This window comes from Puma concolor, chromosome E2 (assembly GCF_028749965.1).
Source record: "Puma concolor isolate L17-30 chromosome E2, mPumCon1.1.hap2, whole genome shotgun sequence".
NCBI lineage: Eukaryota > Metazoa > Chordata > Mammalia > Carnivora > Felidae > Puma > Puma concolor.
This window is the reverse complement of record NC_141681.1, coordinates 19360379-19387062: the sequence shown is the minus strand read 5'-3', so window position 1 is coordinate 19387062 and position 26684 is coordinate 19360379. Positions and strand designations below refer to the sequence as shown.

Sequence of the window (26684 nt, the reverse complement as noted above, 5' to 3'; positions counted from 1 at the left end):
CATACCCAATGTGGGGCTCAAATTCGCAACCCAGAGATCAAGAGGTGCACACTCCACCAACTGAGCCAGCCAGGAGTCCCTTGGGTATAGGACGTTTGTAGGGCACCCTGGAGCATAGCAACTCAGACTGTCATTCTCTAACTCTGTGTTACATGGCTTCTGGTCACCAAACAGTTTAAATATGAAGTGGTTCTCTGGTGACTGGAAATGCCCAAAGCCCTTCACAAACATCTCCTTTTTTTTTTTTTTTTTTTTAAGTTTATCTATGTATCTATCTATCTATCTACCTACCTACCTACCTACCTACCTAACCCCAAGAAGGCTCCACACTGTCGGCACAGAGCCCAACTTGGGGCTCAATCTCACAATCAATGAGATCATGAATTCAGCCGAAATCAAAAGTTGGACATTAACTGACTAAGCCACCTAGGTGCCCCACGTATCTCCTTCTTATATGCAAGAAAACTGCTTATCAACTAGGTCATGACCACACTCAGCTGTGTTTTCATTTAACGATCATCTAGCTATTACATGTGAAATCTAAAATAATCTAATCTCAGGACAGTCTTTGTCATACCACCTTTTCTTCTTTTTACCTTTTTTTTGGGGGGGGGGGCAGGGGAGAGGGGAGATGTTTAATGTGTAATGGAGAAGACCAGTTATAAAACACAGCATGTATATGGGATATGCATTCCTGAAAACAGCCATTCATTTTATATTTTAGGATTTTTTGGTTATTATTTAAATGATACACACAATGTCTTGTCTCACTATTGAGACTCTAAGCTCTTTTGGGACCAAGACTGGGTTTTATACGGTTTTAAGAAGAAAACAGGTTCCTCACACTTCAAGGTATTTTGGTAACAATCCCAGAACACTTTGGAAATTACTTAAAGACATTTAAGTGTTCTGTGAATAACAACCTTAGTATATTAGGGTTATTAGCCATTAAAGGAAAAGAGAAACAGAGATAGTTTTAAAAGAATAACCACCATGACCAGAAGCAAGCTCAGGCCTGGAGGAACCAAAACAAGCCATTTAAGCATACTGATTTAATTTTGAAAATAACATCGGATAAGGAATACTATGTTCAATCATTTTCTCCATTGTTCCAAAACATAAGCCACTGGCACAGGATTGTCAACCAATGCAAAAGGCTGAAAAGTAACAGGAAATATGGCTGTCTCTACCACCCCCCCTTCTCCCGGACAAACAAAGGATGCCTGAGAAGACAAACATTCTATCTCACATGCTCCCAGAGCTACTCCCAGAGAGGTCTTCCAGAGATGATAACCATTTCCTAGCAGGAACCACCACACCACCAGGCAGAAAACATTAACCACATGGAACATCCTCTAATATACTTTGGAACACTGTGCTACTAAAGCATCCATCAAAACACACTGAAGAGACCCTCAGGCTCAAGACTATCTATCAACAAGCACCAAAAACAACAACAATGAAACAGTCTTAGGCGGTGCCTAATTGGCTCAGAAGGAAGAGCATGTAACCCTTCATCTCAGGGTTGTGAGTCGGAGCCCATGTTGGGTATAGAGATTACTTACAAGTAAAAAATCTTAAAACAACAAAAAAAGTCTTAGAGAACACATAAGATGTACAGTGTACCCTTCATTTATACACATGAAAATTCATTATCTAGGTAACCACACTACTGTTTGGTTCCCTGACACCTGAGACAGGAAACAATAGTGCTGTCCTCTGCCAGTCCTCCTCCCCAGAACTTTAATACAGTCAGAGAGTATGAAGGGATGAAGGCTTGCAAAAAGAAAGTTCCAAATCATCTTTTACATCAGCAAGAAACTCTTAGGAAGGTTTGTATTTTATTTATTTTTATTTTTTTTTAATTTTTTAAATGTTTATTTATTATTGACAGAGAGAGACAGAGCATGAGCATGGGAGGGGCAGAGAGAGGAGGAGACACAGAATCTGAAGGAGGCTCCAGGCTCTGAGCTGTTAGCACAGAGCCCAACATGGGGCTCGAACTCACAAACTGTGAGATCATGACGTGAGCTGAAGTCAGACGCTTAACTGACTGAGCCACCCAGGCGCCCCAGGAAGGTTTGTATTTTAAAATATATACTCATCATAGCCAATTATTCTGTGTTCTTCTGTTTTTTGGTTTTTTTTTTAGATTTGTTTAATATATTGTGATTAAACTGTATTCATAACTTTGTATCCTGATTTTTTCACGTACCCATTCTGACATAAGCATTTTTTGTTACCACAGTTTTTAAGGGTTGCGTATTTCACTGACTCCATGAACCAGCTTTTTATTTCTCTAGTGTTAGACAACTGTACTATTTTCAATTTATTTTGCTACAAATTATACACATTATGAAATTATGGTCCACAGGTTGTAAGATTTGCCTAACATTTTTTTTTTTTAAGATTTTTTAAGAACTATTTTTTTTAATCTACTTATTTTGAAAGACAGAGAGGGAGTGAGGTGAGGAGGGGCAGAGAGAGACAGAGAGAGTGAATTCCAAGCAGGCTCTTGCACTGTCAGGGCAGAGCCTGATGCGGGGCTTGATCCCCCAAGCTGTGAGATCATGACCTGAGCTGGATGCTTAACTGAATGAACCACCCAGTCATCCTAAGATTTTATTTTTAAGTAACCTCTCCACCCAATGTGGGGCTGGAACTCACAACCCCGAGATCAAGAGTCACATGCTCTACTACCAAAAGAACCAGGCAGGTGCCCCAGCATTCTAAGCAAAATGTAATTGTGAAAGTAAATAACAAAAGATTCTGACGTTGCAAAGTGATATGGTAAATCTCAAAGCCAAGTAGAAGTGTTGCAGGTTCTATTGTGGGGTTATCTGTTCTCATGAGAAATTGAGAGCTGACAGTGTGAGAGTACCAGTTATCTCCAGCTAGGAAAAAGGACTGCATTCGATACTCCATTCCCATTCCTCACAGCCTTCATTCCTAATCTTTTTCATGGTAGAGGACGGGTAGAAACCCTTATGGAATAGCTGTGAGAAGTGGCAGAGGAGAGCTATCTCTCCCGCAATTCCTGTCTATCCTGGGTCCCAAAGAATGTGGCATTTTGTCAATGGCTACTCTGAAAACTGTGAGTATCTAGGACAAAGGCACTACTTGCAACTTTCCTTCTAAGAGAAGGATCTAAAGAACAAGTGCTTGGGGCGCCTGGGTGGCGCAGTCGGTTAAGCGTCCGACTTCAGCCAGGTCACGATCTCGCAGCCCGTGAGTTCAAGCCCCGCGTCGGGCTCTGGGCTGATGGCTCAGAGCCTGGAGCCTGTTTCCGATTCTGTGTCTCCCTCTCTCTCTGCCCCTCCCCCATTCATGCTCTGTCTCTCTCTGTCCCAAAAATGAATAAACGTTAAAGAACAAGTGCTTAAGGACAGAGTTTGAGTGTATTTAAGTAAGGCAGGAATATTCATTTCTTCCTTCTGAATGTTTAAACTGTATTATCTAAGTGTTTATTCCCATCCCGTGAGACAGAAATATTTACTTCATTTCTCATTTCTTTTGTCTCAGTTTATACAGATAAGACTCGAGTGAGCTCATTCCTGACCTAATGGCTAATTCATAGTAAGTGTTAATGTTGGAAGTCTTAATGCTTTCACATTTTTCTCAGTATCTCTTATCATTCTGATTTTCATGAGCCCACTTTTTAAAAACACCCAACATTTAAATTTTTCAAGTAACTTGGATATTTGGACTCTCTTGGAATACAAAGTTGCCACTTTTTAATTTAAGAAAAATAATGTTCCATTGCTATGTTGTACATGAATTCTCAAAAATAGCAAAATCTGAAATTTTTTCCTAGAGACTGTCCTATTCCAACAGTGAATTTATCCAGGAATTGGACCTCCTACTATAAATATGCCTGAGTGACTTGTCAGACATCAGAAAGGCTCTTCTCCTACTTCTAAGTTAGTGGTCTCCGATTCCTGTGTTTTCTAAACACCAACGTCTGTGTTACAACTTCTTTTATCAGATGGCACTGCATCTCTACTGCATTTCTCCTCTTACTGTATAACCAGAAAATCAGTTCAGTGAAAGTAGATCCTGTTAACATTACTGGTTTATCTGGTATGTTGGCCTGTTAAATACTGCTGATTACTTTATTACAGGTCAGATTTGATAACTGCCCTCAGCTGCCCCAGAAAACAGAGCTGATATTAAGCAATTATTTGTCCGAAGTTTCATTGCTATAGCAACGCAGAAACACTTTAAGAGTCTGTCAGTCCGTCTTTTCGTTTGAAAATCGAAAAGAAAATCAGTGTCTTTCTGATTATACAGAGGAGCTCAAAAAATGTACACCAATCAATGGGGCACACTCACCACATTTACGCAATATCTTCTTCAACTGCGCATTCAAGAAAGTATTTGCACTTACATTCAAAGCATCCCACACAGCATCCAGCTCCACAGATGGTAATTACTCCCTTCCATCTTACCTTGATTTTGGCCTATTAGCCTGTCTTCTACCTGGGCCAGCGCTAAAGTAATTTGAGTTTCTACAAAGAATACAATGATTTTCATAAAGCTTTTCTGACAGGATCTGATTAACAGTGCCAATTTTCCGCACAGATTACAAACCCTTCTAATAACACCACATTATATCTCTTGCTATATTTTATACAAAATATTTCCACAGATGAAAAAAAATCAATAAAATGCACAGCCACAACATCACAGATAAGGTCTGGCAGTGATTTATGAACCTAAGACAAAGTTTTGTTTCTTAAACTAATCTGACCTATTAACACCATCATACTTTAAATGTATCTCATCGCTCTGAGGGGGAAAGAAAACATACTGCAAAATCGAATATACGTTGATAATTAGTTTCATCAAGCTAGTAAGAAATTGATTTTGATGATTAGAATCAGGGACCATCTTCTAAAAATCACACACTTCTTTTGACCATATTACAAATCTTTATGTCTTTGAAGGGGGAGAAGGGGTGTTATTGCTAATCTTACTACTAGTGGATTCTAGTAATACTTAAAGAAATCATATATCTGAATTTCCCCCTCAAATAAATATAAGTGATCAGACTCAGACCAATCATTCCATAGGAAAAGTAGGACAACCGGGTGCTAAAAGAAAGCCTGACAACAGAATTTTTAACTGTAAAAATGGGGAGTCCAACAGAGCTGTCTGCTGAAAATTTTCATCTCTTGGTCCAGTCTCCATATTCCAAGTCAAAACCCAGTACTTTTTTACATTTTCTGTAAAATGGATGGCCTTAATTAAAAAACTCTTTTGTTTGGGGTGCCTGGGTGGCTCAGTTGGTTAAGTGTCCAACTTCAGCTTAGGTCTTGATCTCGCAGTTTGTGGGTTGGAGCCCCGAGTCAGCTCTGTGCTGACAGCTCAGATCCTGGAGCCTGCTTTGGTTTCTGTGTCTCCCTCTCTCTCTGCCCCTCCCCCACTCGTGCTCTGTCTCTCAAAAATAAACGTTAAAAAAAAAGTCATTTGTTCCCTGGTGCACATAGCTTTTCAGAAGAAAAGGAGTTTGCTTATCAAGAATGAATCTAGCTTCCCCAACACAAAGACAACTGTCTTCTCCATATCTCAATAATGTGTTAAGTGTCTTTTCTAACTTAAATAGCGTTCCCTTCAAATGAAGGGTCATACTCTACAGGCTCTTCCTTCTGAGACCTTTATGCCCCACAGCCTACAAAAGTCTTCTGGGCAGTGCCCCAACTTGGTTCTGGATACTCACAGGGCACCCACTTTCTTCTATAAGATGGTTTATAACCTTTCCTGCTGTCTAGCTAATGCAACTTTAAACTTTTCTATTCTTGTCCCGTTCTTTACCTTTGGCAGCAGAGGGAAGGTAAACTTTTCACACAACCATTCACAAGTCCTGATCTCCCCACCCCCATTTCCTTCCACCTCATTCGTGTGATAACATCTTGATGGGAACACCTTACCTCACCTTTTGTCTCCGCTAGTCCATTTGCTTCCTTCCTGGGCTTCAAAGCTAGGCCAGGGCCATTGAGACCTGGCCAGTGGGCATTTTGTAACTGGCAGAGCCACCTGCACTTTCTGGAGTGTCCTTTCTCCCATCTGCCACCTGAACTCTCTTTCCTTAAAGTATTTACCTTCTACAAGTCCCATCTCACTCTGAAAGACGATGTACCAGCTACCCTATGCGCCCTTTGTCTGAGGCTTCCACACCTCACATCCTCGTCCACAAAGCGTCAGTCCTCACACAGGTAGGGTCTGTTCGGCACGAGGCAGGGGATCCTAGGTTTCCGCGTCCGGTAAAGGGATGGGTCATGGCCGAGGTCCCTTCAGGACACAAAATTCTACAATTCTATGACCAAATCTGTAGGTCCTATTTCTGCGGTGGGGAGGACAAACTCCGGGGCGACCCCCGAACTCGGCGATCGCGGTGGCAGTTAGAACTGCCCCCTCCAGCCCAGGCTATGAGCAGCCCCGCCTCCGACCTCGGGCGCCGGGCCGCGGAGGCCCGGTCGACGCCCGCTGGCTGCCGCGCCATGCCCGCGCTCTCCTTCATCCTCACCCGCCGCCGCGGGCCCGCCTCTCACCTGGCATGCTGGCATCGCCCGTCCCGCGCTGTACCAGAGACCATGGGTCCGGACCGGTCTCGACCACCACCCGCCCGCCAAGAGGTAGGCTGGCGGGGACGCGCGGGCCCCGGAATCTAAAGCGCAGCCACCGGGAACGCGCCGCCTGGTTTCTAAGGAACCGGGAGCTCTGGAAAGGGAGGGGCGGGACGGCGAGTAGTCTGCGCATGCTCCTTGACGGGGGTGGGCCTGCGCTGGGAGGGGCCGTGATTGAGGGCTGCGCATGCGCGCATGCTCGCACTTTAGGGGCGGAGGTTAAGTGTCTTAGTTAGCCGAAGGGCTAGGTCCTTTATTTCCGGCGGTGGTGGCTGGTGGGCGAGTGTGTTACTGCGTCTACTTGTTTCGGACCTCCGTCCGGCATCACAAACAACCAGGTTCTGGGAACTGTGGTGGGCCTTGGTTGTTCTGGAATGAAGGAAGGTCTGGTGTTGGACACAACGATCTGTCGGTGCAAGCGGTAGTTCTCTTGAACTCGCCGTACTTCCTGGCCTCCTGACTCCTACTAATGACTCTGTCTTTTCTGTTCTCTGGTTCCTGTTTTCTTTCCTTTCTCTTCCTTTGCGTGTTCTTCGGTTGTTACTTACATGTTAGTGGTCCTACAGTGACCTCAGTGCCCCTGATATCTTTACTGGAGCCTGTGTCCTCCCAAGTCAATACCGTTTTGTAACAAGACTTCTCTTTAGTTCACCATATTGTCCGCTGGAGTAGTGAAACCTGTAAGCCTTACTGTAAAACAGGCTATGTTGGAAATGTAGGATTAGGGGTTGTTCCTACATGGGGAACCCCTCCCCTGCTTTTCTGACTCCTGGTGAGTCTGGACCCCCACTCAGGTGGTATTAGGAAGGTGTCCCAGCCATGGTTCCAGAGCAACCTGTGACAATAGAATATGTCAGTTGAGCTGAGGCAGTTATTCTCAGAACTGCTGACCAACCGGGTCCAACTGCTTTAGGAGACAGGACTTCCTGCCACTGCTGCCACCTTACGAGCATGGAAGACTCCCAGAGTGATGAGAAATTGTAACCTCTAACCTCCCTCTTCTGATAGGGTTTTATCCCCTTAATCTTTTCCCCTGGATCCTGAACAGCCATGCAGAATCAAAATGTGCTTGTGCTTGATATTTCTGTTTCTGTCCCAATATTCACCCTAGAACAGGGTTTCTCAACAGTGGCACTGTTGACATTTTGAGCCTGATAATTCTTTGTTGTTGGGAGCTGTCTATGCATTGTAGGATGTTTATAGCATCCCTGGCCTCTACCCAGTAGATGCCACTAGCCTAGCACTCCACCCAAGTTGTGACTACCAACAATATCTCCAGTCACTGCCAAGTGTTCCCTGGGGGGGGGGGGTGGGGGGGTGGGGGGGTGGGGGTGGGGTGGATAAAATCACTCCCTGTAGAGAACCACTGGAGAGAAATTAATCTACTCTGGCTTTATGGAACCAGGACTTTTGTTCTTAATCTAACATTCCATTCTTCCCTCCACAGTAACTTTTCCCTAAGAGAGTTCTGTCGAGTAAGAGTCTTATAAAATAACCAAGTGAAGCACGCATGTACTGTATCCCTGTCAAACCTGCCCTATATGTGCTATAATCCCCTACCTCCGTGGGGTAGGATTAATCACATTTTAAGGGTGGGGAAACTGAAGCTGAGAAAGGTTAATTTTCCAGAGTTAGTAAACAGAACTCAGATTTGGAGTATGAGTGCTTTCTCCTCAAACTGCCTGGAAGCTAATTCAATAACCCTCAGAAGAGCTCTGACTACCCAGTGTTTGGGATTAGTGTATTTGGAGTCCATTAAAATCTTACCCTGTGGGCAGGAGGACCTGTGGCCACCTTTTGGAAGCTGAATTTGCTCCTTGTTTGTCTTAGATGAAAGCTGTCTGGGGGGAGAAAGCTGAAGCCTAAGTTCCTATCCTCTTTGGGCTCTCGCAAACACCTGAAGTCTTGAAGGTTCCTGAAGGGTACCAGGGGCCTGGCAACCTAAGAGATGGGCTGAGAAGGGGCCAAACTGTCAAAACAGACTGTGCCACACATAGGGTACAAACCCCAATAAGACTCAAAACAGAGACTAGACACTCGTGACTGCTCATGGATGTATATTTTAATAAAAATAATTCTGTCAAAATACAACAGGAGTTTTTTCATTTCTCAAGTACAATTTAATAGGATGTTTTGTGTTAGAATTCTCTCTAAACCCTCCCACAAGTTTCATGCTAATGCCAAGTATCAACTCGCAAGGACAAAGGCAGAACCAGTGTGCACAATGTGGAGGACATCTGTTTCAGCTGTAGTTACTAATGGAGGAAAACCCTATGCAAAGAGGTGGCACCTGAGGCAGCCAGAGTCCATGAACTGGCCACAGGTCCGGTGCACGGGACTGGCAGTCAAGTGGGGGCTCTGCTGCCTGGCTGCCACATGCATGCATACCTGAGTTGTGAGCAACCAAAGGAACTTTCAGCGCTGACAATTCTCTGCCTCATCTTCTTTGTGCTTGCTTAAGGGGTAGGAAGGTGCTGGGTGGCTGGGCAGTCCCCACTTCCCCATCTCTTAGTGTCCCTGTTCTGGCAGCCTACCCCCCAGCCACAGACCCATGTGGGTGAGGATCAGAGGTTCTGGCTTTCTTTGCATCATCTGCCAGTGTCCGCTCTGGAAGGTAACATCTGGTGGCACAAGGGGAAAAGGTAAACAGGGAAGGCTGTTCCCCCAGGGCTGGATGACCCAACAGAGCCAGGTCTTCTTCCTGTCCTCTTGGGTCAGGTCCAGCCCTTCACTGGGGCTCCTCCCAGGTGCCTTCCCCACTGTTGGCTCCCAGACAACAGGCTGGTAGGACTGGGTGTGCATAAGGGGCTCCTCTGGCTGGCAGGCAGCCCTGGACTATCAGCAAGATAGTGGACTCAAGCAGCTTGGTTTTGATCCTCTCCATGGCTTGTGGGGCAAAGGCTTATGTCCCAAAGGTAAGCTGTCCAATTGGGACAGAGAGCCCCTCTGGAGAGGAACAGAGTAAACAACTTGGACTCAGCTGAAACAGAGAGATAAGGCACAGAAAATGGGGAGATGGCCATGGGAACTGAGCGCGAGCCAGGTGGACACTCAACCCCAAGCAGCACACAGCTGTCCCGGGCCCTCTTGGGCCCTCTCTCAGCTGCTCCACAATTCAAGCCCAGCCACCCATCCCCATCCCTGACACACCCCTGAAGATACCAGCTGCTTAGACACTGCTGGGGGCCTCACCAGCCTAAGCCTTTCACTCACCATTTGGCTTCAAGACTAAACAGTGTCGTACAGCCCATGGGGATGAGGTTAGTCCCAGCTCTGCCACTAACCTGCTCTGTGACTTTGGCTAAGTCATTTAATCTCCCAGGCCTGTTTCCTTATTAAACGAGAGGACTGGTGGAGTAGATGGTCTCTGAACCCCATTCCAGCTAAAAAAAAGCCTCTGGTTTTAATGCCCAATCCTGCTCAGCTCTGATCATTTTAACACCTTGATGTTTTTAACCTCTGCATTTGGGAGCTAGCCATCCCCAGCCTCGCACAGGATGAGTTTTCCTTTACAGACATGACAACACCTCTCCAACAGGCCATGGTCTGTGGGGTGCCAGCCAAGGCCCTGGTGGGGACCAAGAAAAAGCAGCAGCTTATAGGATCATGCCCCAAGGCAGAACTCGGGGAAAGCACAGGGCCAGGGCCCTTACCCCCATCACGAGCAGTTGGTCCAACTGAGTCACATTTCTTGTCCAGCTATGGGCGTGACAGGCAATGAATCTCAGGCTGTACCAACCATCCCTATGTCTGCTGCCAGAGAGCAGGAGCTTATCTAGCCTTTTCCCAGGCAGGGACTCAAAGTTCAATTTCTGGCCTTGCCCCTTGGCAAGGGCTACCTGTGCACTCCCTCTCACTATGAAGCAGGTAGGGAAAGCCCAGCCCCTCCTGGTGCTCCTCTGGGTAGGCCTCCTCCTTTTCTTCCTCCTAGGCAGTCAGTCCTCTCCACTGATGGCTTGCTCAAGTCCCAACAGTCATCTCAGCCCTTCCTCTCCTGATTCCCTGATGGCAGTACCGGGACTGTTTCTACCCCACCAGCTGTGAAGATCCATCTGAAACGGCTGGTAGGACATTTGTAGAGCCCATGAGGTCCCTTCCTCTGGCCAACAAATACTCATAATAGTCTTTTCTAAGAGTGGCTGGGACCAAGCTGCAGGGAGCTGCCTGGCACAGCTGCAGTGAAGCCTGGCTTAGTAGGTCAAGAGTTCCATCCACTCCAGCAACTGGTGGCCCAAGTATCTGCCTCCACAAGGTCCTAGCTTCACAACAGAAAGCATGGATTCCATCAGAGCTGTGCAGAGATGGTGAAGATCCAGGCAGAAAGAAGGCAGTCCCTGTACTCAAGGGCCTCTGTCCTGGAATGGAGACATCCTCCCCGCAGCCTGACACACAGCAGCTCTCGAGTCAAAGGCAGGTAGTTTCCAGGCAATCAATTTAGAGTAAATGAATTATTTGGCCATCTTAACAAGGGAAAACAGGATGCTGAGTGGGGGGAGAAAGGGAGGGGCAAGGTAGGCAGTGAGAGGCAGGGTAGAACGGTAGATAGCGTGCTGGCCAAGGACCCTCTACTCCCTTGCTTTGCTGTGTAGCCCTGGGCCAACCAACTCATTCCTTCTCTGAAGCCTCAGCCCTATAGTTGTCCACCCAGCCCAACTCTCAGGGGCCGAGGGACCCACACCTTTCGGATGCTGCAAACCTGCCCACTAAGTGGCCCCCCAAAGCCTACTGGGCTTCCAGGAGCTGCAGCTGGGCCTGTGGCTCAACAAAGGGGAAGCCTGAAATAAACAAATCACTTGGCTGAGGTGACAGAGATGATTCTTTTTTAATGAGTTGGTCTCAAATAAAAACATATGGTGTCCGGACAGCCTCACCCAAGAGGTGCTGGATCACTAACACTACGATAAATACTGTGTCTTTTTTTAATATATATATTTATATATATATAATCTCATTTTTTTTTTTACTTATGAAAATAGTAAGCTATCACCAACTTGGATAGGCTTCATCACTAAATGAGCAGAAACCAGCTCAGCACAAGCTCTCCAGAGATAAATACTGGTGGCTCAGTCAGGAGGAAAAAAACAAAAAGATTTAAAAAACCCCAACCCCTCCTCAAACAAAACCCCCCTTTCAAACTAGAAGGCGCTACATGAGAGTAACCAGCCAATACTGTGTCAGAGGCCGCTGCACGCAAAGACAGAGACTGAGGGCTGGCGGGGGGGGGGGAGGGGGGGCGGGAAGGGAGGAAGGAAGAAAGGGAAGAGAAGAGAAGAGAAGAGAAGAGAGAGAAGAAAGGAAAGAGAAGAGAAAACAAGAAAAGAAAAGAGAAGAGAAGAGAAAAAAGAGAAAAGAGAAGAGAAGAGAAGAGAAGAGAAGAGAAGAGAAGAGAAGAGAAAAGAAAAGAAAAGAAAAGAAAAGAAAAGAAAAGAAAAGAAAAGAAAAGGAAAGAAAAGGAAAGAAAAGGAAAGAAAACGGAGTTGGGGAGGCCAGGCAGGAGGAATGGACTCTGCCCATGGCTTCCAGGTCCCTGCGCCAGATGCCTATGGAGGGCAGGGCTGCTCCAGCCCTGGGGCTGAGGAAGGGCCAGGTGGGGCCAGCCAGCGTGGTCAGCTAGTGCAAGTAGTCGTCGACTCTGGCAAAGGAGCAAGATCCCAGGCCCGCTCTGGCCATGAGCCGTAGACATTCAGATGCCTGACCCAGGGCGAGCATCAGAGGGGGCTGCTTTGGCAGGTTCTGAGACTCTGTGAAGGAGAGACAGGCCTGGTAAATGCTCTGCCCAGGAACTGGGCTCAGGTCAGCTCAGGTCAAAGTTCCCTTGGAAGCACAAAGTAGGGGTAGTGGACAGAATCTCTTAGAACATGGTGTTCACATATCTCTGTGTGAGTGTGTCCCAGCCACCAGCCCATGGCCATGCAGCCATGCTAGGAACCTGAGGACCTTAACTTTCTTTAGAGCAATGTGTTGGCCCAGGCCTATAGACACAGGCCAGAGTCTATCATGATCTAGCCAGCCAATTCAGCTGGGCAGAGAGAGGTCAAGATTTAGGTTCAGCCATGGAAGCCCAAGTCCTGTGGGCTACCAGAGAGTGCCTGGGCAGAGCACACTGCCCTAATTTGGACAAATACCAGCAATCCCCAGGGAGAGAGGGAGGAGCCACTCTAGGCATTCATGGACCAGCTTCTGTTTTTGTTGGATCTGCTTACCTAAAATGGCGCTGTTGAGGGCAGCACACACAGGCTCCCTCTGGATGGGGTCAAGCTGCTGGCCAACTGGGCAGCTCCAGGGATCTGAGTATGCCAGCAGGCTAAATGCATCCTAAGGGACAGGACATTCTTGAGAGGACTGTGGCACACGCCACACACATACACACCTCCATGACTCCAGGGGCATACAGAGCCCTGCATGGTGCCCTGTGAGCATAGGGTCAGAAAGGACTGTGCCTTCCCCAGAGCCTAGAGAGAGTAGCATATACCCCCAAAGTCCTGCTTCCCATTGTGGACTTCACTAGAACCCACTCTATCCTGCTGCTGCTGCCCCCACAGCCCTCCCAGAGTCACCCTGCTCCCTCCCTCACAATGGAGGCCTGCTCTGTATGAAGGTCAGGTTGTTCTATACCTGCAGCATCTCCGTGTGGGCCAAATTCTTGCCATACTCCCGGCCCAGCTGCTCACTCAGTGCTTGCAACTCGCGACCAAACAGGATAATCCTTTCTGTGGCAGCCTGGTTGCCCCCACAGAGCTGCCGCCGAGGATGCCCATCATCTGCACCCAGAGCCCAGCAGAGAACAAATCAGGAAGAGTAAGGAGAGAAGGGGAGAACTGGGGTGGGGACCCCAAAAGGAACATGGCGAGAAGGACCTTGGGGAGACTGCCAGAGGCAAGTTAGGGCTGGGAGGAACAGGTGGATCATCTGTAGCTAAGGTGCTTTTAGTCCACCAAGCACATCGTCTAGGGGTCTGGACTTAGAACCTTTCCCTTCTCCCACCCCGTACAGATGCACGGGTGTTCATAAGAGTGCCCACCCTCACCAACTGCCTCTAGCCTCAGACACAGGGGCCCTGATCTTGGCAGCAGGCCAGGGGCCTTCCCATTTCAACCACCCATTCATGATCGGCTAAGGGGGCAGTGGACCAGGTCTGGTTAGAGTTTCTCAGGCTGTCAAAGCCTGCCCTTCCCAATCCCTTCCTGGGGGACAGAAGACATCTGGATAGAGCCATTACCACTCAGGGATCACCATGCTGAGCCATCATTCTTACCCATGCTGGACTCATCTGTCTGCAGGTCCTCATGCTTGTAGGCGCCATTGACAATGTGTGTGGACACACTCTCCAGCACACCATTGGGGTAATGCTCTGCTTCCATCTCCATCTCACTGTCACTGTGGAGAAGGGTTGAGGTGGGAGTTTGCCAGAGGGATGTGGCTGGAGCAACCTGGTTGGGCTTCCATTCAGGCTTTAGCCACAGATTGCTGTGGGTAAACCAAAGGACCCTAGGAGCATGAAAGGCTTCCCAGGCTCCAACACTCGGACCCTAGTGTGACACCAGCTATCCCCAGAGGCCTGTCATCTGATTCTCACTCTTGTCTCAAAGCTGCCTCTGCGGCTCTCCCCTTCCTGGACTTCCTCTGAGTTGGTGCACCCCTTCTACACATTCCTCCCCTACCCCCCAGTGACCAGAGACCCCTGATAAGAATCTCTAGGTGTCAAACCCAGGTCAAACCTGAGGCATGCCTGGGGGCTGCTGAAAGTCACCTGTAGTCTATAGCCTAATACCTCTGCTGCCCAACCTATCTGACCTCAAGCCCCACCCAGCAAAAGCTTCTTTAGTGTAGACCCTAGGGGTTCTGCCAGGTCTGCTCCCAGGAGACCACATTCTCAGCCTGGCAGTACCAGTGCCTCTGGAAAAAGTCAGGGCCAAGGAAAGTGGCAGCTGGATCATGGGTAGGGCCAGAAGCTGGAGCCAATGCCTGGTCTCGCAGGTCAGCAGCCACTACTCCAGGCACAGACTTGGGATGGAGGTGGGGGTGAAAGACAGGGGGTGGCACTTAAAGGACAGGCTGCAGTGAGCCCAGCTGGTGCAGAGCAGAAAGCAGGAGGAAGAAGCAGAGCAGGACAGGCACCTGGTCTCCTGGTTACTGGTGCTGCTGTGGGGCTGGGACTTGGTGGAATCTGTTGAGTTGGACTCGGAGTAATTGACGGAGGATGGGGATGAGGAGGACGAGGAGGATGAGGAGGAGGAGGAGGAGCTGGGTGCAGGGTATTTACTGTGGTTCTGTTTGCTCTTCGTGGATGCGACGCCATTGCTGCAGCTGGGACTGTCTGCTCCTAGAAACCAGGGGGTAGTCAGAAGAAGAGGGGCAGTTTGCCATCAAATGGGGTCTCAGGAATAACCACAGTGGTCCCATTTCCCTTCCCCCAAATCCAGCAGCGAGCCCTGAGCCCAGCCCAGGGAAGGGCATATGGGTGGCCTTTCTTCTCCACACCAGTTCTTCCCCGAGCCCTCTGGAGAGTGGCTGACCTGTGTTGTGCATGTGGGAACTACTAGGGCCGTGTCGGGGGCTGAGGCTGGGGGAGCCAGGGTAGCTGTCCTGGGACTTGGGGCTTCGGGAGCTCAAGCTGCGGACCTCACTGTCAGTCCCATTCACCATCTCCACAAATTGTCGGCACCTGCAGAGGGAGCAGAGCGGCAATGCTCTGGGCTTGGTCTGGGCTATATGTTCCGACCACCAGCTGGGAGGGGCTGGGCTATGGGGCAGCTGGTGGTGCCCAAAACTTACTTGAGCATGAAGAGCAGGTTAGGGTTATGCTCCAGCAGTCCTGGATAGAAGCGTTGTGTGGTCTCAATGGCCTCACCCACACGGCCCTCCAGCACCAGCTTCTGGATCTCTGCAGAGAGCAAAAGTACGGCAGTGAGTGAGGGGCTGTAGAGCTCCTTCATAGTCACATGCCTACAATACTACCAGCCCCGAGCATGGACTAGCCAATGGTCAGGTGGGCCAGCTCAGAGTAGCATGATGGTTGAGATGCTCACAGAAGAGGCTGAAGAAAGAAACTGGCCTCCCAGCCCCAAAATAGACCCTGGTTTCTGTCAAGTGTCGGGAGTCTTCAAAGAATAACAGGGGAAAACAAGTGGGACTCAGTGCAGAGGCAGGAGAGCAAATTTGGAGGCTTGCTCCTGTGGAGGTCAGTTCGCCAGGGACCTGGGCATGGGGAGGGGCTCTGGCTGTGGGAACATGATCTGGGGTTGGGCACCCAGGCAGCTTGGTGGCCCTAGGGGCTCCTCTTCAGATAGACTTCTCTCCTGTCAGGCTTCACAGGGGGGTGGCAAAGGGAGCACAATGGTTTCTGGGCCAGGACCCAAGTCCTGGCAGTCTTCAGGGGCTGCAGAATGCTCCCTGCTGGGAAAGGAGGTCATCCTCCTCACACTGGCATCTCTGAAGTTGACACCTTTCAGGCCATCAGCATCTTGCTCTTGCTCTGGGGCCTGGTGCATCTTGCTGGGAGCGACTTCTGGGTCTGAGGCTCTCATTCGTAGATCCCAAGTCTGGGATCCCTTTCCGTCTGTCTGGCTGGGCGTAGCTTCTCTGGGAGACACAGACACATGCACATACACAGAGACGACAGGCTCAGAGAGACGCAAGCAGGCACACACAGACACACATCCACACACACCCATTCTCCCTCACTCTCCTCTCCTCTTCCTATCTCCTTACTGGGCTCTGTTTCCTCTTTCCCAACACCCTCCTTCCACAAAAGAGCCCCAAACACACAGTATGCAGGCCAGTATGTACACTGGCAAAGTTTCCTTTGACTCCTTCCTTCGGTTGTCTGCAAAAGGCAGGACCAGAGGTGGGAGCAGAGAGAGGTGCCACCGCAGCAGCCACTGAGAACCAGCCTTCACCCTGTCTGACTACTTCAGTCCTTTTTCTGGCCAGGAACAAGCAGAACTACTAAAGCTGAGTAAATGGGAAAGGCAGGACATTGGTCTGGTAAGATGCAAACACACTCTTCCAAAAGACCATGAACAGGAGGCTGAGTAGAGGCCAGGATTTGGGGGAAGGAAACAAGCATGGAGGAGTGGGATCCAGCCATACCAGGCCCCAGCCTGTGCTGGGCCATCAGAGTGTGTAGTGAAGAGGCTTCACTGAGAAATTCATTCCCATGCTGCTGGGCTGGGGCTGTGGGCTAGTCTCCTGGTGGTAAGGACCAGAGCTGAATGGACTCCTGACAGGTTACACAAGGCTGGCATGAGCCAGAGAGCAGAGTTAGGGATAGGTGAGGGAGGGAGGGAGGGAGGGAGGGAGGGAGGGAGGGAGGGAGGGAGAGAATAAAGGAGAATCAACCTTACTTTGTCTGTTCTTTATGGATGCTTGTTCTTCCTGAATCGGGGTTTCAGTCATTCGGGCAAAAGCTGTGGCCGTGGCACAATACCCATGATGCACCAGGTAAGATGAGACCATGCTAGAAGAAAGGAAATGCTCAAGGTGACACTTTAGAACTGCATTTCTCACTGACCACCTGAAGGGACAAACTATCTCCCTGTCTGGGCTTCCTTACACACATCATAGAGGTCCAACCTCCACAGAATAAGAATAAAGAGGCTGAAACAAAATGAAAACTTCCCCCAGTGCTCATGCAGTCAGGCTGGAGAAGGGCTGGTCACCAGAGCTGTCCTGGTAGCTTGGAGGAGGGGATGCAGTTTCTCTGCAATATGCTGCCCACAAGTGGGCAAATATGATAACAAAAATACACACACAGGCACATACCATCTCCTTACAGAAACAGGTGCCTCCTGTGAATTGCAGCAAGCCCAGAGCTGGCTGATAGGCTCTCTGAGGGCTTCCTGGAATGGCAGCTGGCCAATCAGCCCGGGAGCTGCCCAGACAGAGACGACGTGTGCCATGTGCGTACCCTCTGTAGACACAGAAACTCCTCTGCAGGCTGCCCCGTGTGCCTAGCATAAGCACTGCAGCTCACCCAGTGAACTTAGCCCTCAGGAGTGCTGGCTCTAGCGGGTGATGGGAAGCTAACCCATGACCCAAATTATTCCACAATATGCCACAAGTCAGGGGCTCAGGAAGCCAAGATATAGGCATCGATGCAGCCAACAGGAACACAATTTTTGGGAAATGGCCTGGAGAAGCCCAACACCCAGTAGCCATTTAATCCCACCACAGCTGGCTGAGTGGTGGCACATGTGCGTATATGTGAATGCACACACGCAGAGCAGAAGGATGAGCCCTCACATCTGATGTGTACGGAAGTGAATACCTTGGTGTAAATATGTGTCTGATGTCCTTATTGTAATTGCCAAACACAAATGTGAAAGGCACAGAAGTTCAGGTGTGTGTCCCCTCATGTTTTAAAGGGTAAATGAGATGATACATATAAAGTGCCCAGCACAAAGTAAGAAGTCAATGACATAAACCTCCTAAATAATAATTATAATAACTATGTTGTTATTATTATTATTATTATTATTATAAACACAAGAGCAAACATTTTTGACAAAACATGGTTCAGATGAATGGTCCACATGCACATCAGATGCCACTAATATGATGGTCCAGTGACTCAATAATTCCACTTCTTGAAAGGACACCAAGAAAGTAATCTTAAATATGAAAAACTCTTTACCTACAAAAATGTTGCCTATACAAGCAAAAGAGAGGAAATAACCTGAACCACCAAGGAGCTCACCAAGCTCACCAAGGAGCTTGTGGTAAATTTGTCTCCAAGATAATACAGCCATTAACAATGTTCATAAAATGAAGTCATATGAAATCACAGGATACAGCTTATATGTAGGTCGTGGCAAACACTCCATATGAACACCCACCGGCACACATATACACACATATAAACACACTGTAAGCTGAGACTATCATTCCCTCCCCCAAATAGCTGGAGCAGCTCCACCTCTCCCCTTGCCTGTCCCAGCAAGCCTGTGTCAGGGACTGGCATATACTGGCTAGTCCTCCAAGGAAGGGCTTCTCAATAGTTCTGAGGGCTGAAAACAAGACAGTGCTGCTCCTCCTGAGAAGGGTCTGGCCACATAGCCCCTGCCTCAGTCCTCCCCTATAACCTGCCTCAACATTAATCCTTTAAGAAAGGAAGACTGCACAAAGAGCCCAGTGTGCAACCCAGCCCCACCTGAGAGACTCTGCTACCTGGGTGCCTCTGTGGGACAATAACCAGGGCTAGCGGAAGCCCAGATCTTCCCTGATCACCCTTGGGAGCCAAGCTAATAAGCTAACCCACCTCCTGGAAGAGAAGGTACTGGTTACTGCCTCACTCAGGCCTGCAGCTGGCAAGCAGAAGGAGACCCAAACCTCGCCTCCCTTGGGATGCAGCAAGACTGGTTTCCAGGACAGTTTAGCAATTAATCATCCAAGAGCCAGATAGGCTGGCCTCAGGATGATTCTCTTCCCACCACCACTGCCAGGAATGTGTGGAACTTAGCTAGATGATGACCCTGAGAGGTGATCTCAGGCAACAGTCACAGCATGATGGATATTCCCTATGGTGGAAAAAAGTCCACAAATGAAGAGACCACAGGGCATCCTAGTACATCCTCTGCATCCTCTGCAAAATAATGTGGGGAAGGAAAACAGCTCTGCTGGTGATACTATATGGCAAAGCCTTCCAATCCAGTTGAGGGGGCAAAGGTTTAGTTAGGAACAGATCTGGAGAACTGAGCAGAAGCTGTCCATTCACTAAGAGGGAAGCAAGAGAGCAGCAGGCAGAGTCACCCTGGGAGTGCTTTCCAGAAGGAACAGCTACCCACTAGAGTTCATAGGTGTAGTTTGAAGCAGTACAGGGGCCTATAGGAGGAGAATGAGGCCCCTGGGATGGGCCAGGGCTGGGTAAGGGTGGGAGTGGGGCACTCACTTCTGCAGCACTGCCTGCCACTCTCCAAGCCGGGCACTGATGGGGAAGCAATGGACAGTGCCTTGGACCTTGGCACGCCACTCCCGCATGTAGTCCTCAATGTCAAACAGGAAGGGCTGCTGCCCAAAGTTGGCGTCCACAATCTCCCCAGGTGTCTGCAGGCCTACGGTGGGGTAGAGGTTGGCCTGAGGAGGAGAATGAAATGTCAGTTGGGCCCTGAGTGCAAAGGGGCAGCAGGACCTCGCCTTACCTCTGGTGCAGAGAGGGAAGGCGCTGGGTCCTGCAGGCCACTACTCCGGCTTTGAGAGAATTGCAGTAAGGCTGGAGGAGGCAGGGCTAAGCCACATTCTGCCCACCTGCCTACCAGAGACGCTATTCCCCAAAGCTTCAGGAGAGAAAGCAAAAGAAAATCAAGCCAGGCTCGAAGTGGAGTCTCCTGCCCTGCATCAGAGGTTATGGTGTCCCCAAAGCCCAAGGTCCCCCTTTGGGGCTCATCCAGGACACATGGGAGGAAGGCCAGGCTCCACAACCCTGCAGGTGTACCCATGAAGATCTGCTACATGGGCGGATAATGGCTCCTTTCAGAATGATCTAAGACCACGGATCCCTTTGCCACAAAAAAAAGGAGTATATGACAGGGCAGGAAGGGATGCGGGAGACAGGAAAGGAAGGCGGGGAGGAGGAGAGCATGGCAAAAGGGGGTAGGTGGTTTGGACCCCCAGATGCTGGCAAAGGGTAAAGAGAGGCCACTGCCCTTCCTGTCAAAGGCTCACTAAGAGGAGGATCTTCTGGCCAGTGAGGTTTGGTCATGTCCCTCTGTGGGTGTGGGGCTCCCTGTTTTCCATTATATGCTGCCATGGCCAGTTTTTGCCAGATCACTCCCTCACTCAGTGCTTCCTGTGGCTCCCCATTGCTAGTCAAGTGTCTCGCCAGCCTCCTCCTCATTGTCACTGGGCCCCAGTCCTCTCTCCCACCTTCCATCCTCTGGCCATTTGTCTGTCATTCCTCAGTATCACGTGCTTTACTTTACTGAACACTGGGTTCAGCCCACCACAACCTTGAATCCTAAGATCTCTAGCTTCCTTCCTTTCCCCTCCCAACCTCCATGCCATAGGCAAAGCCCACCCTCTCCAGCAAATCTTACCTATCAATGCCCTCAGTGACGCCCCTACCTTGAAGCAGCCATACACTTTCTAGCACCTGATGACTGCCCACATTCATAGCTCTAAAACTAGACCATTCCCTAGCCAAGGTCAGAATTCTCCGTCTGTTCTCTTTGCCTGAGACCACAGCCCCTCTCTGGTGCTTCCAGGTAAGGAGAGAAGGATTCTGATCTACAGATAAGAGTTTCTAACAGGATCTTGGGAGCTGTAGTCTGGGCTTCAGAAGGCCTCGCAGATACAAGGGCATTGCTAGGGCATCACAGGGGTGCTCAGGATCCCAAGGCTACCACTGGAGTCAGCAAACCTCTCCTCCTTCCAGAACCCAACCAGGGTACACAGAGCCAGTCCAGACTCCCAGAAGTCTGGGTGGAGGCCTTGCATGTGACGAGGCCTGTGATGACTCATAATAATGAAGGACTAGGGTGCAAGAGATGGGGATGAGTCCTGAACTCAGCCAACAAGAAACCTCACCCTTTTCTAAGAAAAGAAAACCTGACAAAGCTCACCTCTCTGGTTTGGGGGAACCTTGTACAGTAGCAGGCCTAGTCCCCCAGGGTAGTGGCCTTCCTCAGGGATCTCTGATGAGTAGGCACTGGGACTGGGCTCCAAGACAGTTCAAGAACAATTCTCTATACACCCCAGTCCACTGGCTGTAAGCCACACAGAACCGGCCTAGACTAGCTAAACCATGGAGCCACCCTCATCTCCACCCATGCCACCCCCCAGCTGCCTTTAGAAATGCCACAAATCACTGTCACCTGCTAAAAGTCATGGAGGAAGACCAGGCCTTGCTGCTGGAGAGAGAGGAAGGCCAAGAGGTACCCCTACTGGTACTCTCAAGCTGAGAGCATAGCATACATCCCTGTTTGGGGAAAGAGCCAGACTCCACACCCTGTACTTGCAGGTTCCACCATACTCCAACCCAGTTAGCCCCAAAGAGCCCAGAGGGAGAAGACCCAATAATAGTACTTACCGGGAGGTCTGTGAAGGCTATACCTGCGAAGGGAAAGAACAGAAATCAGGCTACTTGGTCTCCTACCCCTCTGTGCAACCACAGAGGGTCCATCACGATGGCTGGGGAGGGGCTGGTCACCACATCTCCCTATGATGGAAGCCAAGCATGTGCTAGGGCCTGGTAGGTTTAGACCTTGGCCTTCTATTTGCTGAGTCTGACTGGAAGTAAAGTCAAATACTTGAATATTCACTCACAGTTCTTCCACCCTCTCAGGGAAAGCCCACTAGGAAGGACTAAACTCAAATGATCTACCCTAAGGCCTCTTCAAGTCTGATCCTTCTTTTGATCCAACATGTATTTATGGAGACTTACTGTGTATGCCAAGCCCTTTTCCATCCATCATCTCATCTGATCTGCATAACAGCTCTGGGGAGCAGGCTTTCTTATCCCCATTTTACAAATGAGGAAAGTAAGCCTCAGAGGTTGAAAGATTTCCCAACAGTCATAAAGCTAGCTGAAGTGTTTGGCCTGGACTCATTCCTAGTCTAACACTCCAACATCCTAAGTTGACAGAGACAGCTGACAGAGACAGCTCTAGGTGGAGACAGGGAGGGTGGCAGCTGCCGATCTCCATCCCACACCCATCCAGAGTCTCCAGAGGTTTCAAGTTGACAAATGACCTGTGTACCCTCTGAACCCTTCTGCAAAGAGAAGGGGCTGTTCCCAGGTACCTCAGCCTTGAGCTGGAAGTGAGAATGGAGGGAAGTGGGATCTCAAATAAACGAGCAGGGCAGGAACCTCAGAATATCCACCAGAACACTCATGTTCTTTAGAGTGAGAAATGACTCACGGCCAAAGGAGACTCTTCCAAGGACTCACAGCCCTCCCATTTTTAGAAAATTTCTTATGTCTTCTAGAAGCTCCTGAGCTTTTGGACTGAGAAGTTTCTAAACCACTCCTTAGAGGTCCCAGTCTGCTCCCCTAACTCCTACCCAGAAGAGAAACCGAAACCCAGCAAGACAGAAGAACAGGTGAGGGTTTGATAATAGGTCTCCTAGTAAACCTGGCGTCAGAATCCTGACAGCCAACCAGTGTATACCACACGCTTCCACTGAGCTGGGCCCTGGGCTCACTGCCCTACAAGGAACCATTTAATCCTCAGAACAACCTTGGAAGGTGTATACCATCTCTAACACTAGTTTACAGATTAAAAAACCAAGGTGCAGAGAAACTGTTTACATTCTTTGCCAGGTTATTATGCTCCTTAGGGAGGGAAGCTCATAAATTCCATGATCTACCTGCCTGAGGCCACTTCTCAGGCCCACATGCAGAGTGGCAGTCACAGAGCTGGCAGAATGGAATCTGTAAGCCCCTCTGCACCCATGAGAAGACCTCATGTCCACCCTCCAGGTCTGCACAGGAGCTGCCTTTGTGGATCTCAGTGTGGTCAGGCTGCTGCTGCTGCTACACTCCAGTTCAGGGAGAAGGCCTACAGACCCTGGAAGGAGGTCGAGGCTCCATCAGTTATTTGCAGTGTGACCCTGATCATTTACCCCATCTTTCTGAGCCCATCTGAAAAAAGGAGGGAACATTAATCCTAACACTTAAAGAAAGAAAGGAGAAACTGAGATACTTGGTGAAAGCTGCTTCAAAAACTATGAGGTCTTGGTACAAGCTGGCTGCAATTGTGCCACAGGGTAAGGCAATTGCCACATTTCTGGGCAAGGGATGACCTACCCTTGCTTGCCCAGATCTACCTCACAATGGCACTCAGGAAGGACAAGGCCTTGAGGTGCTTCCAGGAAAATGAGGAAAGAGGCCACTCCACCCCCTATTGCACTGGACAAGGGCAACCCTGCTCCCCCAGCCTTGCAGATCTCTGGGAGCCTCTGCAAGGCCAATGTAGTGGCAAGATCTGGGGAAAAGGTCAGGCAAAGATCCAGGATGCAAACAGAACATTCAAACTTGCTGATAAGAAGTACTCTGAACCAAAGAGTCATAGGTCAGGGGTCAGTGAGGCTGAGGGTATAAAGCCTATAAGCACACAGAACTGTATAAAAATGCAAGTTCATGGACCACTTGTAGGTGAGACATCGGTTTCCTGTCTCCATTCATTTGCTCATTCATCCTTCTATCAAGTATCTGCTGAGACCTCCCAGGAGCCATGCCCTGAAAGTGCTACTGGCTCCATGCAACTAATAATTACACAGGCAACTGACCATTGACACAAAGGGCAAGTGCTATGACAGAGGAACGATGGAGCAAAGCAAAGGAGTGGGGAGGCCAGAGGCAGGAAACATAATTCTGCTTCTCTAAAGGGGAAAGGGTTAGGGTTCTGAGGTTAAGAGCAGTGACTGATTCCAGGTGAGGCTCTGAAGCACAATATTGATAAGCTGGCTTGTGGAAAAGAAACAAGGTCATTAAAAGATTCACCAAGTTGGGAAAACTGGATGGCAACACATAGAAGAATGAAACTGGGCCACTCTCTTACACCATAGACAAAAATAAGTGCAAAAATGGATGAAAGACCCAAATGTGAGACAGGAAACCATCAAAATCCTAGAGGAGAACACAGGGAGCAACCTCTTTGACCTCGGTTTGAGCAACTTCTTTTTAGATATATCACCGAAGGCAAGGGAAACCAAAGCAAACATGAACTATTGGGACTTGATCAAGATAAAACGCTTCTGGGCATCTGAGTGACTCAGTTGGTTGAGCATATGATTCTTGATTTCAGCTCAGGTCATGATCCTGGGGTCTTAGGACTGAGCCCCAAGTAGGGCTTCATGCTGAACATGGAGACTGCTTAAGATTCCCTCCGCCCCACCCCACCCCGCTCACACATGTATGTGCACACACTTTCTCTTTCTCTCTGGAGGAAAAAAAAAAAAAAAAGATAAAAAGCTTCTGCACAGCAAAGGAAACAGTCAACAAAACTAAAAAGCAACCTACAGAATGGTAGAAGATACCTGCAAACAATATATCCAATAAAGATTTAGTATCCAAAATGTGTAAAAAACTTATCAAACTCAAAACCCAAAAAACAACCCAGGGGTGCCTGGGTGGCTCAATCAGTTAAGCATCCGACTTCAGCTCAGGTCACAGTCTCACAGTTTGTGAGATCAAGCCCCGCATCAGACTCTGCACTGACAGCGCACAGCCTGCTTTGGATCCTCTGTCTCCCTCTCTCTGCCTCTCTCTCTCAAAAATAAACAAACATTAAAAAAAAAAATTAACTCATGGGAATGTAAGCTGGTGTAGCCACTCTGGAAAACAGTATGGAGGTTCCTCAAAAAACTAAAAATAGAACTAGCCTACGACCCAGCAATTGTACTACTAGTATTTATCCAAAGGATACAGGTGTGCTGTTTCGAAGGGACACATGCACCCCCATGTTTATTACAGCACTATCAACAACAGCCAAAGTATGGAAAGAGCCCAAATGTCCAACAATGGATGAATGGATAAAGAAAATGTGGTACATATATACAATGGAGTATTACTCGGCAATCAAAAAGAATGAAATCTTGCTATTTGCACTACATGGATAGAACTGGAGGGTATTATGCTAAGTGAAATTAGTCAGAGAAAGACAAATATCATATGACTTCACTCATATGAGGACTTTAAGAGACAAAACAGACGAACATAAGGGAAAGGAAACAAAAATAATATAAAAACAGGGAGGGGGACAAAACAGAAGAGACTCTTAAATATAGAGAACAAACAGAGGGTTACTGGAGGGATTGTGGCAGGGGGGATGGGCTAAATGGGGAAGGGGCATTAAGGAATCTACTCCTGAAATCACTGTTGCACTACAGGCTAACTAATTTGTATGTAAATTAAAAAAAAATAAAATTAATAAAAAAAAATTAACTCGGTTAAGAAATGGGCAGAAGACATGAATAGACACTTTTCCAAAGAACACATCCAGATGGCTAACAGACACATGAAAAGACGCTCAACATCACTTATCATCAGGGAAATACAAATCAAAACCATGATGAGACACCACCTCACACCTGTCAGAACGGCTAAAATTAACAACACAAGAAACGACAGTTATTGGTAACTTTTTAAAATTATTATTATTATTTTTTTTTAATTTTTTTTTTTCAACGTTTATTTATTTTTGGGACAGAGAGAGACAGAGCATGAACGGGGTAGGGGCAGAGAGAGAGGGAGACACAGAATCAGAAACAGGCTCCAGGCTCTGAGCCATCAGTCCAGAGCCCGACGCGGGGCTCGAACTCACGGACCGCGAGATTGTGACCTGGCTGAAGTCGGACGCTTAACCGACTGCACCACCCAGGCGCCCCTTAAAATTATTTTTATATATTTTTTTAATGTTTATTTTTTGAGAGAGAGAGAGCAGGAGAGGGGCAGAGAGAGAGGGACACAGAGAATCCAAAGCAGGCTCCAGGTTCTGAGCTGTCAGCACAGAGTCCAACGTGGGGCTTGAACTCATGAGCTGTGAGACCATTACCTGAGCTGAAGTTGGATGCTTAACTGACTGAGCCACCCAGGCGCCCTCATTTTTATTATTATGATCTTTGAGAGAGAGAGAGTATAAGAGAGCAGGGGAGAGGGACAGAGAGAGAATCCCAAACAAGCTCTGTACTGTCAGTATGGAGCCTGATGCAGGGCTTGAACTCACAAACCACAAGCTCATGACCTGAGCCAAAGTTGGACACTCAACTGACTGAGCCATTCAGTCACCCCACAATACAAGAAACAACAAGTGTTGGCAAAGATATGGAGAAAGGAGAACCCTCTTGCACTGCTGATGGGAATGCAAACTGGTGCAGCCACTCTGGAGAACAGTATGAAGGTTCCTCAGAAAACTACCAATAGAACTATCCTACAACCAAGCAACTGCACTATTAAGTATTTACCCAAATGATACAAAAATACAGAGTCAAAGGGGTACATGCACCCCTATGTTTATAGCAGCATTACCAATAATAGCCAAACTATGGAGAGAGCCCAAATGTCCATCAACTGATGATTGCATAAAGATGTGCTATATATATAGAATATTACTCAACCAT

General features: G+C 48.4%; 2 protein-coding genes across 5 annotated transcripts in view; both read right to left on the bottom strand.

Moving 5' to 3' along the window:
* GFOD2 (Gfo/Idh/MocA-like oxidoreductase domain containing 2) overlaps positions 1-6753 on the bottom strand; it is a 34737-nt gene extending 27984 nt beyond the window's left edge. Inside the window, exon 1 of one of the 2 annotated variants that reach the window (XM_086689150.1) lies at positions 6552-6753. In XM_086689150.1, the coding sequence (XP_086545276.1) occupies positions 6552-6558 (7 nt within the window). In that variant the 5' untranslated portion in view covers positions 6559-6753. The remainder of the gene's footprint in view (positions 1-6551) is intronic. The other variant, XM_025920622.2, reaches the window with a different exon arrangement.
* Positions 6754-8670: 1917 nt separating this feature from the next.
* RANBP10 (RAN binding protein 10) overlaps positions 8671-26684 on the bottom strand; it is a 64558-nt gene continuing 46544 nt past the window's right edge. For all 3 annotated transcript variants that reach the window (XM_086689133.1, XM_025920618.2, XM_086689134.1), the window contains 10 exons: positions 21652-21674; positions 19516-19700; positions 16973-17085; positions 15402-15510; positions 15143-15291; positions 14745-14949; positions 13882-14003; positions 13242-13387; positions 12830-12941; positions 8671-12367 (listed from right to left, as the gene is read on the bottom strand). In XM_086689133.1, the coding sequence (XP_086545259.1) occupies positions 12237-12367; positions 12830-12941; positions 13242-13387; positions 13882-14003; positions 14745-14949; positions 15143-15291; positions 15402-15510; positions 16973-17085; positions 19516-19700; positions 21652-21674 (1295 nt within the window). In that variant the 3' untranslated portion in view covers positions 8671-12236. The remainder of the gene's footprint in view (positions 12368-12829; positions 12942-13241; positions 13388-13881; positions 14004-14744; positions 14950-15142; positions 15292-15401; positions 15511-16972; positions 17086-19515; positions 19701-21651; positions 21675-26684) is intronic.